The sequence below is a fragment of the Crotalus tigris genome, unplaced genomic scaffold (assembly GCF_016545835.1).
Source record: "Crotalus tigris isolate CLP2741 ecotype Arizona unplaced genomic scaffold, ASM1654583v1 scf7180000018366.374532, whole genome shotgun sequence".
In the NCBI taxonomy this organism is placed as follows: Eukaryota; Metazoa; Chordata; class Lepidosauria; order Squamata; family Viperidae; genus Crotalus; species Crotalus tigris.
The window spans coordinates 85,063-104,895 of NW_024096967.1; the positions used below are offsets into that span (position 1 = coordinate 85,063).

Genomic DNA, 19,833 nt, shown 5'->3' on the forward strand with positions numbered 1-19,833 from the left:
GCAGTTATCAAGTTTAAGACGTGTGGACTTCAACTCCCAGAATTTCTCGGCCAGGCTTGTGGACTTCAATTCCCAGAATTCCTCAACCAGGCTTTTGAATTTCAACTCCATGACTTCATGACTGGCTGAGGCATTCTGGGAAGTCCCTAAGTCTAGCTAAGGAATTCTGGGAATTACATAAGTCTGGCTGAGGAATTCTAGGAGTTGAAGTCAACAAGTGTGGCTGAGGAATTCTGGGAGTTGAGGTCCATAGGCCTGGTTCAGGAATTCTGGGAGTTGAGTCTCCAATCTTGGCAACTTTTGGACCAATTCCCAGAATTCCTCAGCCAGACTTATGGACTTCAACTCCCAGAATTCTTTAGCCAGCATGACCAGCTGAAGAATTCTGGGAATTGAAATCCACAAGTCTTAAAGTTGCTAAAGTTGGACTCCCCTGGTTTATGCAATATTTACTTGACTGTAATGTACACCCATTATTTCTTTTCCTATTTGGGGGGCATTTTTAATGTATCTGAACATAGTTATCACAGTTCTTTTCTGTCCACATAAATGGATGCATTTCTCCAGATGATCGGATCAGGGTTTTTTTCAGTCTGCAAACACTGGGCATGTATTTATCTTTGTTGTAGTTCCTTCTCTGAATTTGTTTTAGCCAGTCAATAAACCCTGAATCATACACAATAATTGAGGCATAGATTTATCAGAGCGCAACAAAGGGGAATGAGCACTGATGGGATTACCTTATTGGGCAATGAAAAGTCTGCAAGAAACAGCTAAGGTCAAAGAGCACCACAGACCCCATACTCAGTACTTCATATGTGTATCACATGAAACTTCTTTTGATGTTGTTCAGAAGTGCGTCAGCAGCAAAAACAGCACCAAGGAGGCACGTAGCCAGTAGACCCAAATCCAGCCGTTGTGATTTCTTTTGATGATGGTTAAAATGAAGGTGTTTCACCTGTACCTATAATATTTTGCCAAAATGCCTTTATGTGAAATGTCTATTCAAAACCACTAGATGGCACTGCAACCCCACGTTTGAGAAATGAGGTCCTGGTAGCAAAAATACAGAATAGCAGAGCAGGAGGGAACTTTAGAGGCCATTTAGTCTAACCCTTGCTCAGGCAGGAAACCCTATACCATTCCAGGCAAATGGCTGCCCAGTCTCTTATTGAAAATGTCCAGTGATGGAAAACCCATCATGTCTGAACACAAATCCTTCCATTGATTAATTGTTCCACATCAGGAAATTTCTCTTTAATCCTAGATTAGATTTCTCTTTAAGGATTTTCTACCTGTTATTTCTAGTCTGCCCTCGGGTGCTTTGGAGAATAAGTCAATTCCCTCTTTTCTGTGATTGTCCCTCAGTTACTGGAAGGCAGTTATCAAGTTTAAGACGTGTGGACTTCAACTCCCAGAATTCCTCAGCCAGGCTTGTGGACTTCAATTCCCAGAATTCCTCAACCAGGTTTTTGAATTTCAACTCCATGACTTCATGGCTGGCTGAGGCATTCTGGGAATTGAAGTCCATAACCCTAGCTGAGGAATTCTGGGAATTGAAGTCCATAAGTCTGGCTGAGGCATTCTGGGAGTTGAGGTCCATAGGTCTGGCTGGGGAATTCTGGGAGTTGAGTCTCCAACCTTGGCAACTTTTGGACCAATTCCCAGAATTCCTCAGCCAGACTTATGGACTTCAACTCCCAGAATTCTTTAGCCAGCATGACCAGCTGAAGAATTCTGGGAATTGAAATCCACAAGTCTTAAAGTTGCTAAAGTTGGACTCCCCTGGTTTATGCAATATTTACTTGACTGTAATGTACACCCATTATTTCTTTTCCTATTTGGGGGGCATTTTTAATGTATCTGAACATAGTTATCACAGTTCTTTTCTGTCCACATAAATGGATGCATTTCTCCAGATGATCGGATCAGGGTTTTTTTCAGTCTGCAAACACTGGGCATGTATTTATCTTTGTTGTAGTTCCTTCTCTGAATTTGTTTTAGCCAGTCAATAAACCCTGAATCATACACAATAATTGAGGCATAGATTTATCAGAGCGCAACAAAGGGGAATGAGCACTGATGGGATTACCTTATTGGGCAATGAAAGGTCTGCAAGAAACAGCTAAGGTCAAAGAGCACCACACACACCACCATCAGTACTTCATATCTGTATCACATGAAACTTCTTTTGATGCTGTTCAGAACTGCATAAGCAGCAAAAACAGCACCAAGGAGGCACGTAGCTAGTAGACCCAAATCCAGCCGTTGTGATTTCTTTTGATGATGGTTAAAATGAAGGTGTTTCACCTGTACCTATAATATTTTGCCAAAATGCCTTTATGTGAAATTTCTATTCAAAACCACTAGATGGCACTGCAACCCCACGTTTGAGAAATGAGGTCCTGGTAGCAAAAATACAGAATAGCAGAGCAGGAGGGAACTTTAGAGGCCATTTAGTCTAACCCTTGCTCAGGCAGGAAACCCTATACCATTCCAGGCAAATGGCTGCCCAGTCTCTTATTGAAAATGTCCAGTGATGGAAAACCCATCATGTCTGAACACAAATCCTTCCATTGATTAATTGTTCCACATCAGGAAATTTCTCTTTAATCCTAGATTAGATTTCTCTTTAAGGATTTTCTACCTGTTATTTCTAGTCTGCCCTCGGGTGCTTTGGAGAATAAGTTAATTCCCTCTTTTCTGTGATTGTCCCTCAGTTACTGGAAGGCAGTTATCAAGTTTAAGACGTGTGGACTTCAACTCCCAGAATTCCTCAGCCAGGCTTGTGGACTTCAATTCCCAGAATTCCTCAACCAGGTTTTTGAATTTCAACTCCATGACTTCATGGCTGGCTGAGGCATTCTGGGAATTGAAGTCCATAACCCTAGCTGAGGAATTCTGGGAATTGAAGTCCATAAGTCTGGCTGAGGCATTCTGGGAGTTGAGGTCCATAGGTCTGGCTGGGGAATTCTGGGAGTTGAGTCTCCAACCTTGGCAACTTTTGGACCAATTCCCAGAATTCCTCAGCCAGACTTATGGACTTCAACTCCCAGAATTCTTTAGCCAGCATGACCAGCTGAAGAATTCTGGGAATTGAAATCCACAAGTCTTAAAGTTGCTAAAGTTGGACTCCCCTGGTTTATGCAATATTTACTTGACTGTAATGTACACCCATTATTTCTTTTCCTATTTGGGGGGCATTTTTAATGTATCTGAACATAGTTATCACAGTTCTTTTCTGTCCACATAAATGGATGCATTTCTCCAGATGATCGGATCAGGGTTTTTTTCAGTCTGCAAACACTGGGCATGTATTTATCTTTGTTGTAGTTCCTTCTCTGAATTTGTTTTAGCCAGTCAATAAACCCTGAATCATACACAATAATTGAGGCATAGATTTATCAGAGCGCAACAAAGGGGAATGAGCACTGATGGGATTACCTTATTGGGCAATGAAAGGTCTGCAAGAAACAGCTAAGGTCAAAGAGCACCACACACACCACCATCAGTACTTCATATCTGTATCACATGAAACTTCTTTTGATGCTGTTCAGAACTGCATAAGCAGCAAAAACAGCACCAAGGAGGCACGTAGCTAGTAGACCCAAATCCAGCCGTTGTGATTTCTTTTGATGATGGTCAAAATGAAGGTGTTTCACCTGTACCTATAATATTTTGCCAAAATGCCTTTATGTGAAATTTCTATTCAAAACCACTAGATGGCAATGCAGCCCCATGTATGAGAAATGAGGTCCTGGTAGCAAAAATACAGAATAGCAGAGCAGGAGGGAACTTTAGAGGCCATTTAGTCTAACCCTTGCTCAAGCAGGAAACCCTATACCATTCCAGGCAAATGGCTGCCCAGTCTCTTATTGAAATGTCCAGTGATGGAAAACCCATCATATCTGAACACAAATCCTTCTATTGATTAATTGTTCCACATCAGGAAATTTCTCTTTAATCCTAGATTAGATTTCTCTTTAAGGATTTTCTACCTGTTATTTCTAGCCTGCCCTCGGGTGCTTTGGAGAATAAGTCAATTCCCTCTTTTCTGTGATTGTCCCTCAGTTATTGGAAGGCAGTTATCAAGTTTAAGACGTGTGGACTTCAACTCCCAGAATTCCTCGGCCAGGCTTGTGGACTTCAATTCCCAGAATTCCTCAACCAGGCTTTTGAATTTCAACTCCATGACTTCATGGCTGGCTGAGGCATTCTGGGAAGTCCATAAGTCTAGCTAAGGAATTCTGGGAATTGCATAAGTCTGGCTGAGGCATTCTAGGAGTTGAAGTCAACGAGTGTGGCTGAGGAATTCTGGGAGTTGAGGTCCATAGGTCTGTTTCAAGAATTCTGGGAGTTGAGTCTCCAATCTTGGCAACTTTTGGACCAATTCCCAGAATTCCTCAGCCAGACTTATGGACTTCAACTCCCAGAATTCTTTAGCCAGCATGACCAGCTGAAGAATTCTGGGAATTGAAATCCACAAGTCTTAAAGTTGCTAAAGTTGGACTCCCCTGGTTTATGCAATATTTACTTGACTGTAATGTACACCCATTATTTCTTTTCCTATTTGGGGGGCATTTTTAATGTATCTGAACATAGTTATCACAGTTTGTGATTTCCTTTGATGATGGTTAAAATGGAGATGTGTATTTCACCTGTACCTATAGTATTTTGCCAAATTCCTTTTATGTGAAATCTCCATACTGAACCACTAGATGGCACTACAAGCCCACATTTGAGAAATGAGCTCCTGGTAGCAAAAATACAGAATAGCAGAGTTGGAGGGAACTTTGGAGGTCATCTAGTCTAACCCTTGCTCAGGCAGGAAACCCTATACCATTCCAGGCAAATGGCTGCCCAGTCTCTTATTGAAAATGTCCAATGATGGAACACCCACCATGTCTTGGATGCAAATCCTTCCACTGATTAATTGTTCCACATAATGAAATTTCTCCTTAGTTCTAGACTGGATTACTCTTTACGGATTTTCTACCTGATATTTCTAGTCCTGCCCTCAGGTGCTTTGGAGAATAAGTCAATTCCCTCTTTTCTGTGATTGTCCCTCAACTACTGGAAGGCAGTTATCAAGCTTAAGGCTTGTGGACTTCAGCTCCCAGAATTCCTCAGCCAGGCTTGCGAAGTTCAATTCCATGATTTCATTGGCTGGCTGAGGAAGTCCATAAATCTGGTTGAGCAATTCTGGGAATTGGTCCACAACAAGTCTTAAAGTTGCCAAGTTTGGCAGCTTTGGTTAACTCGCTGAGGAATTCTGGCAGTTGAAGTCCATATGTCTTCATGTTGCCCAGTTTGGGGATCCCTGGCATAAATGGAGGAGCTTTTTGTCATATTTAGGTTATCTGAATGAAGGTCTTCTGCTGAGCCTAGCAAGTCTCTAGAGCAGGGGGTCTTCAACTTTGGTCCTTTTATGACTTTTGGACTTTGACTCCCAGCCTGGCTGAGGAATTCTGGGGGTCGAAGTCCACAAGTCATCAAAGGGCCAAGGTTGAAGACCCCCTGCCTTGGATTGTGCATTTTCCCTACCAAGGAAATCCAGATAGATCCTGACTCATGTCCTTTAGCAAAAGTAACTGGGTCGCCAGTGCAGAGCTGCTGGTGGGGAAAACTGCGAGTTATGGTTTCCGATCATATAATGAGTAACTCAGCTGCCAATGGAGGTTTCCAGCAGAATGACATTTCGGAAACCCCATTCTCTGTGCCCGGATAACAGGTAACAACGTGCAGTCATAAAAATGCCAGTTAATGTTGTTAATGTTCCTGGCTCCCAAGTTAGCAGAATCTTGCAGCTTTCTGTTAAATATGCGGACAGGATAAATGACCTTTGGTTGGTAACATCATGCGTCACGTAAAGTATCCGAAGTTTCCTTTTTTTGGTTATGTGCGGAGAACACCAAGGATGGGCGCAATGCAGCCCATCTCAAAAGCTTGTCCTTTGCTCACCAGCCAAAGTAGCTTGACTGCGAAGGCTTGACCATGTCTTATTTTTAGACTTGCATTTGTTATTTACAGTATGGATCTGACGCGATCCTGTCTGGGATGTTTTGAGGTTGAAGAACTGAAATACATTGAAATCTGTGAAGTAACCCATAAACAATTCTTTGATTTATTCTCGCTCTTTCTCTTTCTCTCTCTGTCTCTCTATTTCTCTGGTGCTCTCTCTATTTCTTTGTTTCTCTTTCTCTGTTCTCTTTCTATTTTTTCTCTTTCTTTCTCTCTTTCTTTGTCTTTGTCTATTTCTTTTGCTGTTTTTATTTCTGTTTCCCTCTCTTTGTCTTTCTCTGTTTCTCCCTCCTTCCCCTTTTTCTTTTTTCTCTCTCTTTTCTCTGTCTCTCTCTTTCTCTCTCCCTGTTTCCTTCTCTCTCTCTCTCTCTCTCCTCCTTTTATATGCCTTAGTTAAAGACAGGAAAGAAAGAAAGAAAGAAAGAAAGAGAGGAAGGAAGGAAGGAAGGAAGGAAGGAGAAAGAGAAGGAAGGAAGAAGGAAAGAAAGAAAGAAAGTGGAGGAAGGGGGAGGGAAGGAAGGAAGGAAGGAAGGAATCATACTCCAAGAAAAAAATTAAAGTTGCTGCTTTAATTCTGAGTGAAATTGGTGTTTTGAATCAAAACTGATCTGCATCCATTTAATACATAAATACACACACACACACACACACCCCCTACAATTGCACTCTTATTCCAACACAACCCTGATTTTGCACACAAACAACACCGCCCTGGGGCAGAAAGAAACCAGAATTGTGTATAAAAGTAAACTTGTGCTTTTATTTATTAATTAAAAAAAAATTACAATCAGACACCATCCTGTTGTATTTCAGAAAGCATGGGCTTCTATTTTTTTTAAAAAGGACACAAATTTAGCTTATTATTATAATCCCTTTTTTCATTTATATTAATAATATTAATTTTTTAGGCTGAACTGTTTTACTCCCACACTCTCTGGACTTCCTGGTACTGAGAAATAGATAGATGGATGGATGGATGGATGGATGGACGGATAGATGGAGATGAAGAGAGACTCTAGAGAGTGAACTAATGGTTCGGAATGAAATATGATTTTTTTTTGTGTCTGTTGATGTGAAAACATATAGTTTGTTAAGCGAGAAAAAGAAAGAACGAAAGAAAGAGAAAGAAAAAAAGAAGAGAAAGAGAAAGGAAAGAAAAAAGAAAGGAAGGAAGGAAAGGAAGGAGAGAAGGAAGGAAGGGATATGGAGGAAGGAAGGAGACAGGAATGAGAGAAGGAAGAAAGAAAGGAATATGAAAGAAAGGAAGGAAGAAGGAAGGAAAGAAAGAAAGGAAGGAAGGAAGGAAAGAAAGAAAGGAAGAAAGAAAGAAAGAAAGAAAGAAAGGAAGAAAGAAAGAAAGAAAGAAAGAAAGTCCTTTATTTCCCCAGCTTCAGCTACTGTTCCTCTGACCCACCAAGTTTCAAGTCAACAAAAGCCCACTGAGAAAAAATGAAAAGTCCTGTGAAGAAATATTTCCTTCCCTCCCTCTCCTTCCAAGATTATCTTCTTTGGTGCAAAGAAAGCCATCTATGGACAAGGAAAAAGAACGCATGTTTCGAACAAGGCTTTCCCAACCCACACTCCACAAAAAAAAAAAAAAAAAAAAAATAGAAACTGGTCAAAGGGAGCCACAGAGTAAGCGCTCACAACAACAACACGGATGCTTTGGTACACACGTTCCAGCTTCGTCGCCAATCGCTCTCTCTTCTCAATTTTTTTCTGGGTGGGGTGGGGAGAAAGGCTCTATTTTTTTCTCCCACCCTTTTTATTCTGGTTTCCCCCCCCCTCGGTCAATGCCAAAAAAGAAAAAGAAAAAGAAGAAAAAAAAAAGATCCTTTATGCTCTCTTCTGCCTTCCTTCTAAGTTCCTAAAACTGGAAGGTCGGACTTTCATCTCCGCAAAGGCGATGGAATGCTCGTGGCCTTTCCAGTGGAACCAGTTGACGCCCTGCAAAAAAAACAACAGAAAGCCGTGCCGTGAACTCGGAGGAAGGGAGGCGATGTGGATATTTTTGTCAATGGCCGACTAATTATATTTTAATTTGATTCATCAATGGAGGAGAATCTTTGGAAGCTCGGGGTTGAAATGAGGGAGTCCTTGGTGCTCTCTGAACTGGGTGGCTTTCTTGCAGATGTTTCATGACCCAAATTAGATGACATCATCAGTGGTTGAAGAGAGTGTTTACAGGGAGGAGGAGGAGGAGGTGATGTAGAGTCCCTGGTGGTTTAGTTTTTAAAAAGAGACTGGACAATCATCTGTCAGAGATGGTATAGGTCCTCCTGCTTGAGCAGGGGGCTGGACTAGAAGACCTCCAAGGTCCCTTCTAGCTCTATTCTATTCTATTCTATTCTATTCTATTCTATTCTATTCTATTCTATTCTATTCTATTCTATTCTAATCTTCAATGCTAATGGAGGCCAATTGACTCAACCAGAACTACTTACCTGGCTGTGGCTGTTGTCTCCGTACCGACCCATAAGGTTGACCCGATGGCAGTTTTTGTACCAGAACGCCCCTTTGTACGATAAGGCACAATTTGTGATGGCAGAGTCGTGGTCCTTGTCAAAAGTGGAGAACGGTCGCACGTTGTGGTAACTCATGGAATCACCTAGAGGATGGGAAGAGGAGAATATTTTTGACATGTAAATAAGGATAGTTGTATTACTGTCGGGATTATTATTACTATTATGGCCACGGAGCACCGGATTTTCAGAACAAAAGACAGAAGCAGCTAGCAGAAGAGAGTATTTGCAGCTCAGGGTTTCCTGCAGATGTTTCATTACCCAACTAAGTAACATCATCAGTGCTAGAAGGAAGTAGGGTTTGCAGAGTGGAGGAGGAGGAAGACTGTGGGGTCCTCGGTGCTCTCTGAGCTCTGATGTTTTCTTGCAGACATTTCATGACCCAGCTAGGGAACTTCACCAGTGTTAGAAGGGAGTGGGGTTTGCAGAAGGGAGGAGGAGGGGGGAGGAGGAAGATTATATGGTTTTAGGTGCTCTCTGAGCATGGTTGTTTTCTTGCAGATGTTTCATGACCCAACTAGGTAACATCATCATCATTAGTGCTAGAAGGGTTTGCAGGGAGGAAGAGGAGGAGAAAGAGAAGGAGGAGGAGATGGTGGTGGTGGTGGTACTGGACTGTGGGGTCTTCGATGCTCTCTGAGCTTGGTGGTTTTTTTGCAGATGTTTCATGGTTCAACTAGGTAACATCACCAATGCTAATGATGCACTGATGGAACACTGATGATGTTCCCTAGTTGGGTCATGAAACATCAGCAAGAAAACCACCAAGCTCAGAGAGCACCAAGGACCCCATAGTCCTCCTCCTTGCAAACTCCCTTCCAGCACTGATGATGTTACCGAGTTGGGTCATGAAACGTCAGCAAGAAAACCACCCAGCTCAGACAGCACCGAGGACCCCAGAGAAATGGCTGCCAATCCTACTTTTCACAAAACAATCAGAAAGATCTACCTGCATTGCCACTGTAGCCATCTACTTTCAGCCGATAGCGTGTCCTGGCATCACCCACAGTAAACTTGTTGTAGAGAGCATACGCAGTCTCTCCGCGGTCGCGCAGATCCACCCTCAGCTCATACTGGCCTTGGGAAGTGATTTTGTGAAGCTTGTCCAGCCCTGCGAAAACAAAAAGCCAACAACTAAGTGATTGGAGATTGTCCAGTGGCCATCTTTGTGTCACTTGCCTTCAACTCTTAAGAGTTTTAGGAAAACACACATTTGAACTCAAACATTCATCTGTCAGAGGGTTTTTTTTTTAAAAAAAAACATTCATAATCTGCAATAGAATGGACTGCTCGTCGCAACCTCCATGGATGCATTGCTCGAAAAAACGTGGCATAATTTGTGTGTTGAAGTGGTGGCACAAAATATCTAACAAGTGTAGCTCAATCTATTGACCTTCATTGTAGTGGGTTTAGACCAGGGGTCTTCAGATTTGGCCCTTTTATGACTTGTGGACTTCAACTCCCAGAATTCCTCAGCCAGCTGAAATTACCCCCCCATGTGTTTATTGGGCCCACCAATGTTTTGGACTTTATGTGTTATGGGTTTTAGTCTGCATGGCCACATGTTAGAGATGAATGAAACTGTAATTGAAATTATCTGCTTCCCACCACCAGTTGTAACGGTTGATAACGTGATTTTGGAAACAAGTAAGCTTGGTAGGAGTGACATCATGGTGGGAAACCTTATTGGATTTTACCATTCTAGTGAAGCATACAGGAGTTTGAAGTCCTGCATATTCATTTAGCAGAACCAATAGATCTTGATTGACTCAATAAACTATGTAGCCACCTACCTAGCCAGAATTCATTGTTGGGATCTCCAAAGCCACTCTCATAAGTCCTCCAGTTCTGGTAGAAGTTTACTTCGCCGTTCTGCCTTCTCAGAAAGACCTGTGAGGAATCCCAATGCAATTAGGGTCATTTTAGAGAACGGTAAACAGGATCTGAGCTGGACATTAGCCAGCACAACTTCCTTAACCTTCCTTACTATGGGTTGCTCTCTAAAGTCTTGCGATCAATTAGGAAAGACATCCAAGGTGAGAAGCTAAGGTACGGCAGGAGTTTCTCTGAAGCGTAGGAGAAGCTTCTGCCATTTCTTAGGTTCTCCATGCACCGGTGCAAATCACACACACACACACACACAAAAACACTTTAAGAAGGGAAGAAGAAGCCAAAGAGAGAAATACATACAATCCACCCGCCTCCGTCAGAACTCATGTCGCAGTACACTTCCAGGGGCTGAGACTGATTGCCGTTGAGATAAATGGTGTAGAGTCCAGAGGCGATTTCTCCATTCAGCAGAGCTTGGGAGCAGTCTCTGGGGAAAGGGTAGAGGAGTCCAGCTGCAGGCAAGGGAAGAGAAGGGAAGTCAGGATGTGTTGTCGAAGAGGACATTTGCCTCCTCCTCCTCCTTCTCCTCTTTTACCTTCTCCTCCTTCTCCTTCTTTTTCTCCTCCTCTTTTACCTTCTCTTCCTTCTCCTCCTCCTCTTTTACCTTCCCCTCTTTCTCCTCCTCCTCTTTTACCTTCCCCTCCTCTTTTACTTTCTCCTCCTTCTCCTTCTCCTCCTCCTTTTACCTTCTCCTCCTCTTTTACTTTCTGCTCCTTCTCTCTTCCTCCTCTTTTACCTTCTTCTCCTTCTCCTCCTCCTTTTACCTTCGCCTCCTCCTCTTTCTCCTCCTTCTCTCTTCCTCCTCCTTTTACCTTCTCCTCCTCTTTTATTTTTTCCTCCTTCTCCTCCTCCTCCTCCTCCTCTTTTACCTTCTCCTCCGCCTTTTCCTTTCCCCTCCTTCTCCTACTTTCCCCTCCTTTTCTTTCTCCTCTTTTACCTTCTCCTCCTCCTCTTTTATCTTCTTCTCCTCCCCCTCCTCCTTCTCCCTATTGACATTCTCTGTCTCTTCCCTCTCTCCACACAATGTTTGCATTACAACCATTAGGATTAAAAAGAAAAAGAAAGCTAGACCTGGGGACTGTGGTCAGTGGAGGGGGTGTGGAATGCAGTTCTGTCCCTCCCAGCTTACAGTATTTCATTTTTTTTTCTGGCCCGTTATAAAACTGTGTTATGCTTCACTTTCTTTTTGCAAAGAGTAATCTATTGTTCCAGATTTATGCCAATGGGGAAACGGGAGGATTTTCTTTGCATAATCTCTGCCTATGTCTTCCATGAGCACCACATCATGCTTCCCGTACAACACAATAATCACAGAAAAGAAGGAATTGTATTCTATCACACCCCACTCCTTCAGAGGCTGCCAAGATTTTTGAATAGCAAATTTCATTTCATCTCACCATTTTCTACCTCTTTCTTCTTCTTCTTCTTCTTTTTGCTTTTAATTTATCCTTCTTCCTCTCCCCCCCCCGCCCCCCAAATGGAATTGCCCTATGACTTTCTTTGGAAAAGGCCATCCCTTACTTGTGGTGAACGTGGTTTGGATGAAGTTGCTCTTTAATGTGTGGAACAGTGCCTGAAGATTTGCTGTGTACAAAGTGGATGAACTCAAGTCCACCAGGCTATAAGAAGTCAATTCGGGCCCCAGGACCACTTCCTGCCAGAGATATAAAGGTAGAAGACCAAGAAAGAATGAAGATGGATGCTGGTTGAATAATACATACAACTTTAAGAAAACGGTTCCGAAGACTGATGAAATTCGGGCTGTAATTGTCTCCCAGCTTTACTTCATTCCCATTTTTGGATCTAGAGTAGAGTAGGGTAGGGTAGGGTAGGGTAGAATAGAAATAAGGAATGGAATGGAATGGAATGGAATGGAATAGAATAGAATAGAATAGAATAGAATAGAATAGAATAGAATAGAATAGAATAGAATAGAATAGAATAGAATAGAATAGAACAGAACAGAATAGAATAACAGAGTTGGGAGGGACCTTGGAAGTCTTCTAGTCCAACCCCCTACTCAGGCAAGAAACCCTATATCATTTCAGAAAAATGAGTGTGCAATCTCTTCTTAAAAACCTCCAGTGATGGAGCACCCACTACTTCTGGAGGCAGGTTGTCCCACTGGTTAATTGTTCTAACTGTCAGGAAATTCCTCCTTAGATCCAGGTTGCTTCTCTCCTTGATGAGTTTCCATCCATTGATTCTTGTCCTGCCCTCAGGTGCTTTGGAGAATAGGTTGACTCCCTCTTCTTTGTGGCAACCCCTGAGATATTGGAACACTGCTATCATGTCATCCCTACTCCTTTTCTAGGAACAATACTTGTCCAAAAATTTCACATGAATGTACCATGTCCAAAACACCTCTGGTATGCCTGATTTAGCATGTCCATGACTTGTTTGGAGCTTATTAAATACAAAGATCTACCTCTATGAAAATAACTGCATTGAATTAACAGATGGACTGTTTTCTAGCAGACCTGAACTTCTTACAAGTCCATCTAAAATAAAAATGCCTTGAGTTGAGTTTAATTTCCAATCCTTCTATCCATGCAGTTTTTTCTTGACAACATCATGGACGCATCTATTGTCTTCCCTTTTGTCCCTTGACTTCCCAGTCTAGCCACTGGGAAATAGAAGAATAAGGAGAAAGCCCTTTAAATGCTACCAATAGAGCAATAGATGATTTGCATGTAAGAGAGGACCAATTCTGGACCTAAACCCTTACCTTGACTTTGCCATCAGCAGCTTCATAGATCAGGAGGTAGCCTGTGATAGATGCCTGGGGGGGCTTCCACGTGAGCAGGGCTGTTTCAAACTGGACATCTGAAGCAGTCAGAGCTTTGGGAGCATCAGGACCTAATATTGTGAGATGGTTTACAGGATTCAGCTTGACGGAACTCCATCAGCACAAATCTCTCATCCATCCATCCATCCATCCATCCATCCATCCATCCATCCATCTATCTATCTATCTATCTATCTCTATCTACTGTCTGTCTGTCTAAGTCTGTCCATCTGTCTAAGTCTGTCTGTCTATCTATCTGTCCATCCACCTACCTACCTACCTACCTATCTATCTACCTACCTACCTACCTACCTACCTACCTACCTACCTACCTATCTATCTATCTATCTATCCATCCATCCATCCATCCATCTATCATCTATCTATCTTAATCACAGTCCATTTTGAATACATAGTAGGAAAAAAAAGCATCTTGAGAGTTAACAAGGTTGATCCTCTAAGGTACGAATTTCCTGTTTTGGGACTTCCCTGAATAGGCCACTTTGGGACACAGAAACCTGGATCAGGTGTCACGACTTGACCCAACTTCAGGGATCTCAGCAAATGAGATGAAAGCCAGAACAAGTTACCTGTAATGAATTTGGCAGAGAGGATTCTGCTTTTCTGCGGGCCTTTGATGGCTTGAATCTTCAGGGTGTATTCGGTAGCTGGTCGAAGGCCAACGAGATCATATTCCATCGTGTTGCCGGATACTCTCCGTGTCACTTCTGCCTCTGAATGACCAATAAGGATAAACATAAGATAAATGAGCAAACGTGAGTTGTTCCTCTTGCTTTGCTTATTTTAAGAGACATCCATCCATCCAGTGCTTGTGGATGTTGACAAATTTCATGCTGGAGTGATCTGTGGCATGCAGAGTAGAGCTGCTGGGCTCAGCATGGTCTTTCTTCTGTGGAAGATAGCATTGGAAGGTTGTTGGGGTTTTGGTTTTTTTTGGGGGGGGGGAGAGAGAGAGGCATTTGTTCCCACAGCCACGCCAACGGAGTTGCATCTCTCTTTCAAGATCTCTTGAAAACAGCGCAGCAACATCAGCAGCCGGGCCTGGCCGCCACAATCCTAGCTATTTTGGATTAAAATTCTCACCACCCCTGCGCAGAAAGCCAGTTTTGCTTCCTTTTTAGTGGTGATATCACGGTTTTCTGGCCTTAAGGCTGTCACAAAATCACATGATTGGATTTGATGCTCACTTTTCCCGGAGTGGGAAAACTCGGAATAGCTCCAGAGCAATCAGAACTCACCTGCTTCTCCAAGATAGGAAATCAGGTATTCATCGACTGCGGCAAGGGCTGGCTGCCAAACAGCTAAAGCTTTGGAATCCGTGATGTTCACCACCCTCAGCCCGGACGGACTATCCAATTCTAGAAAGAGAGCAACACCGTTGCAATAAATGACAACTCCCTGCTTGAGCACACCGAACATACAACAATAGGATTGGAAAGGACCTTGGAGATCTCCTGCTCCAGCAATATGGACAATATTGTCCAATCCATTGAAGGATATGCGCACTGGGGTCATAATGGGAAGTTGTGCATGTACAGGTAGTCCTCAATTTACGGCGACAATTGAGCCCCCAGTTTATGTTGCTAAGTAAGAAATTGGTTGGGTGAGTTTTGCCCTATTTTGCAACTTGTTAAGCAAACCCCTGCCATTATTAAGTTATCCAGCCTTCCCCCATTGGCTTTGCTTGTCAGATGGTCGCTAAAGGGGGCATTGTATTGTATTGTATTGTATTGTATTGTATTCTATTCTATTTTCTATCTCGTATTGTATTGTATTGTATTGTATTCTATTTATAATTTCTATTTTCTATTTTATTCTATTCTATTTTCTATCTCGTATTGTATTGTATTGTATTATATTGTATTGTACTGTACTGTACTCTATTCTATTCTATTCTATTCTACTACGCTGCATGCGACTGACTCGTTCGATTGCCATCCAATTGACAGTGACCAAATTTCCAATAAAGAAGACAGAAGGGCCCACATAATCCCTCCAATTTCTCCCCCCAGAATGTGCCGAGTTCAAGAAGATGCAGTTAGGTGGACGTGTAGTCCAAATCAAAAAGAAAGGAATGTGCAAGTGGCTTTAAAAAAGATGTCGAAATAAAGCAGCCTGGCTTATATTCCCTCATTAAAAAGAGGCCCCTGGCTTAAAAAGTTCAGCCTGTACTCATCAATCTGCCTTTGTGGACAGCTCCTGTGTTTGTCTTTCCAACCTCAAGCCATTTCTTGGGGAAAACAAAACAGAGACTGGAGATGGCGTGGGAAGGGTTGAACAGAAGGCCAAAATTCAGTGGCGATTTTTCATCCTCTCTCTCAGCTTCCATGGTGCTTAATCAAAGGAGCTGTCATACTTTGCATTAAAGCTGGGGAAATTTTGTCTGCTTTGGGCTGAATCAGTTCGGCAAGAGGGTTGAGTTATGGCCTCATTACCAATTGCTGCCTTAAACTATTCCCCATCTGTAGACTCTCAGCAAGTAAGCCCTGAGCAAATGGATATAAATGAAAAGGGTTGAACTTTAAAGAGTGCAGAGAAGAGCAACAAAGATGATTGGGGACTGGAGACTAAAACATGAAGAATGGCTGCAGGAATTGGGCATGTCTAGTTTAATGAAGAGAAGGACCAGGGGGGACATGATAGCAGTATGTTCCAGTATTTGTGGGGCTGCCCCAAAGAACAGGGGGATCAAATTATTCTCCAAAGCACCAGAGGGCAGGACAAGAAGCAACGGATGGAAACTAATCAAGGAGAGAAGCAACCTAGAACTAAGGAGGAATTTCCTGACAGGGAGAACAAGTAATCAGTGGAACAACCTGCCTCCAGGAGTTGTGAGTGCTTCATTACTGGAGTTTTCAAAAGAGACTGGACAACCACTTGTCTGTAAGTTGTATAATGTTTCCTGCTTGAACAGGAAGATCTCCAAAGTCCCTTCCAACTCTGTTATTCTGTTATTCTGATCTCATGAGTTGGACATATATACTGCTTCACAGTGCTTTAAAGCCATTTTACGCAGTCAGCCTATTGCCCCACAACAATCTGGGTCCTGGATGGAAGGCTGAGTCAACCTTGAGCCAGTCAGGATCGAACTGCTGGCAGTTGGCAAAGTTAGCCTGCAGAATCAACCTGCAATTCTGCATTCCAACCACTGTGCCACCAGGGCTTTAGAGGTGAATTCAGAAATTCACGTTGACCTTGTTTTGAAGAGGTGTTTTTTTTTCTCTCTCTCTCTTTTTCTTCTGGATATTATTCACTTTGTTAAAGTTCCCTATTCTCCTGGGGGAATAAATCAACGGTAATTTTCTCCCCGTACATACCTGTGACCAAAGATCCAGAGATGGGTTCACTTTCTTCAAATCCTTTGACAGCCACAACACTGACGACATATTTTATGCCCGGAATCAGATCTACTAGCTTGATTCTACTCCTGTTTCCATCAACTGTCAGAGATTTGAGATCATCTGGAATAGAGGATGAATAGAACTGTCAGTTTGGGCTTTCATACAAGGTTTTACCTAGCTGGGTCATGAAACATCTGCAAGAAAACAATCAAGCTCAGAGAACACTAAGGACCCCACAGTCGTCTCCTCCTCCTCCTCTCCACAGACTCCATTCCCTTCTAACACTGATGATGTTACCTATCTGGGTCACGAAACGTCTGCAAGAAAACAACTAAGCTCAGAGAGACACCAAGGAGCCCTCGTGCTGTTCCTTCGACAATCAAACACACTTTCTCATCCACCCTTAACGTCTTCACTTTTGCAAGCCTCTTCCTCTAGTGTCATCAATTCTGTGCTTGGTTTAATCCGCATCATTCTTCAAAGCAGAGCATACGATTAGCCAAGATGGGCAGCCAGCACTGTTTCTTACCTCCAGCTTCCGGCCTGTAGGAAATCCGGAAACTTTCAACCCGCGTCATTGGAGGCTTCCAACTAACCACAGCAGAACTTTCTGTTATTTCTGAGAAAGTGATTTCCTTCGGGGATCCCACCGCTGTGAACAGAGAGTGACAGAAACAAAGAAGAGGTGTGAACACACATTTCCAGAGCTCACTCAGCTGAGGAAAACACACAGCTAAGTCTGGGGAGCAGGAGCTACAGTGAAGATTGTGTGAAGTCCAGTGTTATGACAAGAACGAAAAAATCCACAAAAGAAAAGCCATTATTTGCAAGTGAGTCTCTCAGCAACCCAGCTTTTTACTTTTAATAGTAAACTCTTTTTTGGCAGGGGGAAATAGCAGGGCTGAATAAAAAAGCTGCAGGACAAAACAAAATAATCTCTATTTCTCTATTTGGGACAAGGGAATAATCTCAAATCTGAGCGTTATGTCATCCCCGAGCTATACACAGAGAGATTAACCATCATAGCTGGATTGTGTGACCACAGGGAAGCTGCAACGGTTGTAAATCTGAAAAACGGATCATAAATCACTTTTTTTTCGGCGCCGTTTGTAACTTTGGACGGTCGCTAAAAGAACTGCTGTAAATTGAGAATCAGCTGCCAATGCAACAGACAAACTCGCACACACACACACACAAAGGCAAACACAAATACATATATAGGCATGCACGTGTGGTTGTGTTCTTTGACACGCCAGAGGCAGACGAAGGTACCTGTCATAGCAATTGTGTTTAGAGGCTGGGAACGCCGTCCGCTGATAACTCCGTAGAGATCTACATAATATTCGGTCCCTTCTTTCAGCCCTTTGACGTCCTGGGTCCGTTGGTGACCTGGCACGATTAATTCCAGGGGATCTAAAAGTCTATTGGAATCCCTGATTTTAAGGACAAAACTGTCAAAGGCTCCATCGTCCGCCGTCCAAGACAGACGGAAACCATCCGGGGTAGCATCCGAGACCAAAAGGTGATCTACTTCAGGTTCGGCTTCTGAAATGGCAAAGGAGTTTGTTTGTTTTTTTTAATGTCCTTTTCGAAAAAAAAAAGAAAAAGAAAGAAAAAAATATCCCATAGAATCTAGTCTGGGTTAGCTTAGGATGCGAGCATTCCGACCGCAAAATCCGGAAGGATGGAAATAAACATCCGCTGTTTACAAGTGGAGAGGAAAAAGGTATCCAGCGATTAATAGAAAGATACATTCCCAACTAAAGGTGTACACGGCCCGGCCGATCTTCACGGGAATCAAAGTTGCCCCCGTGTGTAAAAACCACACTTTCCCCTACCATGCAAAATGAGACATGCTGGTAGTTAAGAAGGAATGTTCATTCGTTCTCTGTCTTTCATCGGAGTCACTGATATTGACCAATAAAATAAATAAAAAGACTATTTTTAGTATTTTGTTGATGGGGGACTAGATTTTTATTTTTATTTTTTTTGTAGAAAACTTTTAACTGGTGTTCCTGGAAGATCACTTCTGTAGCTTGAGTTTTCGCAACTCAGCCAGCGTTGGCACTCAAATCCGAACCGCCTGACACACAACAATTGCTAAACTCATCACAATCAACTCTTTTCCAAGTTGGGCTCTAGCTACCAAATATTTTACCTGACTTAGACTCCAATCGGTGCTAGAGGATTTTCCTGTTTTGCTTTCGTATAATTCCCCATTTAGGAGAATTTGATTTGCAGACAAGATCAAAACCTGGATGTATCTCCTAATATAGCCCTGATCGTGTTTTGTGTCAGGTGTATGATTTTTTTTTTTTTTTTGCAAACTGTTTTCCCTGATGATGTGCACATCAGCCTTCATATGCATATTTTTGGCTCCAATTTCCTTTATGTTCTGTAGAGGTTAGGGAACATTAATCCTCTCTAAAGTGTGTGGAGTTAGGTGCTTGTACTTAAGAGAGTAGTAAATGCATATCCCAAAGGTGTTTTTTTTTCAGGAAGCAACTGGACCTTCTTGTTTTTCTTCGAAGACGTTTCACTTCTCAGCCAAGAAGCTTCTTCAGCTCTGACTGGATGTGAAGTGAATGGATGGGAAGTGAAATTTCTTCAAAGAAAAACAAGAAAGTGCAGTTGTCTCCTGAAAAAAAAAGCACCTTTGGGAAGACCTGGATGACTGAGAATCTCCATGGATGTTTAGTAAATGCATACATGGGTCCTCAGCTAGGTTGCACCACTGGTCCTATGAAGCTCCATCAGGCATGCAAAGATGGTAGATAGACCATTGATGAGTGATCATGAACACCTCTGTCGAGCTTCTTAATGTGTACAGGGTTTAACTTTGAATAGGATAGTCAGAATCAGCTGTAGGAGTGAGGCTTACTGGTGAAGCCTTGGAAGTTCCATATTCAGTCTTTAAGTTGCCTGGGAATGCTTTGTGATAGACGAGTTGTTGCAGGTCAGAGAAGACAAAGCTAAACTAGACCGGCTGAAGGGGTATGATGAAGTTTTCCAAAAGTACGTTCTTCTTTGAAACAAAGTCAATCAAAACACTCTGACACCTTCTGCAACACAAAGGTAAAGTCTCCTTTGGAGTCCTGTTCAACCTTGGATGGGTAATGAGCTTGCGTTATACTGTACACAACGATGCTAAATGAAGATCACGTGATGATGGATCCCATGGTTGTTGAAAAGATGGCGTGCTGAATTTTGGAGGTGTGTCCCCACTTTTCAAGCTATCTAATACAACGGT

The 19,833-nt window shown here is 42.6% G+C and overlaps 1 protein-coding gene across 8 annotated transcripts in view; it reads right to left on the bottom strand.

Annotated features, from left to right (window-relative positions):
* Positions 1 to 7,271: 7,271 nt before the first annotated feature.
* TNC (tenascin C) overlaps positions 7,272 to 19,833 on the bottom strand; it is a 46,344-nt gene continuing 33,782 nt past the window's right edge. For 7 of the 8 annotated variants that reach the window (XM_039350958.1, XM_039350959.1, XM_039350961.1 and 4 more), the window contains 12 exons: positions 17,856 to 18,128; positions 17,113 to 17,235; positions 16,560 to 16,703; positions 14,481 to 14,600; positions 13,812 to 13,955; positions 13,162 to 13,292; positions 11,955 to 12,087; positions 10,734 to 10,885; positions 10,337 to 10,433; positions 9,493 to 9,654; positions 8,466 to 8,629; positions 7,272 to 7,968 (listed from right to left, as the gene is read on the bottom strand). In XM_039350958.1, coding sequence (XP_039206892.1) covers positions 7,858 to 7,968; positions 8,466 to 8,629; positions 9,493 to 9,654; positions 10,337 to 10,433; positions 10,734 to 10,885; positions 11,955 to 12,087; positions 13,162 to 13,292; positions 13,812 to 13,955; positions 14,481 to 14,600; positions 16,560 to 16,703; positions 17,113 to 17,235; positions 17,856 to 18,128 — 1,754 coding nt within the window. In that variant the 3' untranslated portion in view covers positions 7,272 to 7,857. The remainder of the gene's footprint in view (positions 7,969 to 8,465; positions 8,630 to 9,492; positions 9,655 to 10,336; positions 10,434 to 10,733; positions 10,886 to 11,954; positions 12,088 to 13,161; positions 13,293 to 13,811; positions 13,956 to 14,480; positions 14,601 to 16,559; positions 16,704 to 17,112; positions 17,236 to 17,855; positions 18,129 to 19,833) is intronic. The other variant, XM_039350963.1, reaches the window with a different exon arrangement.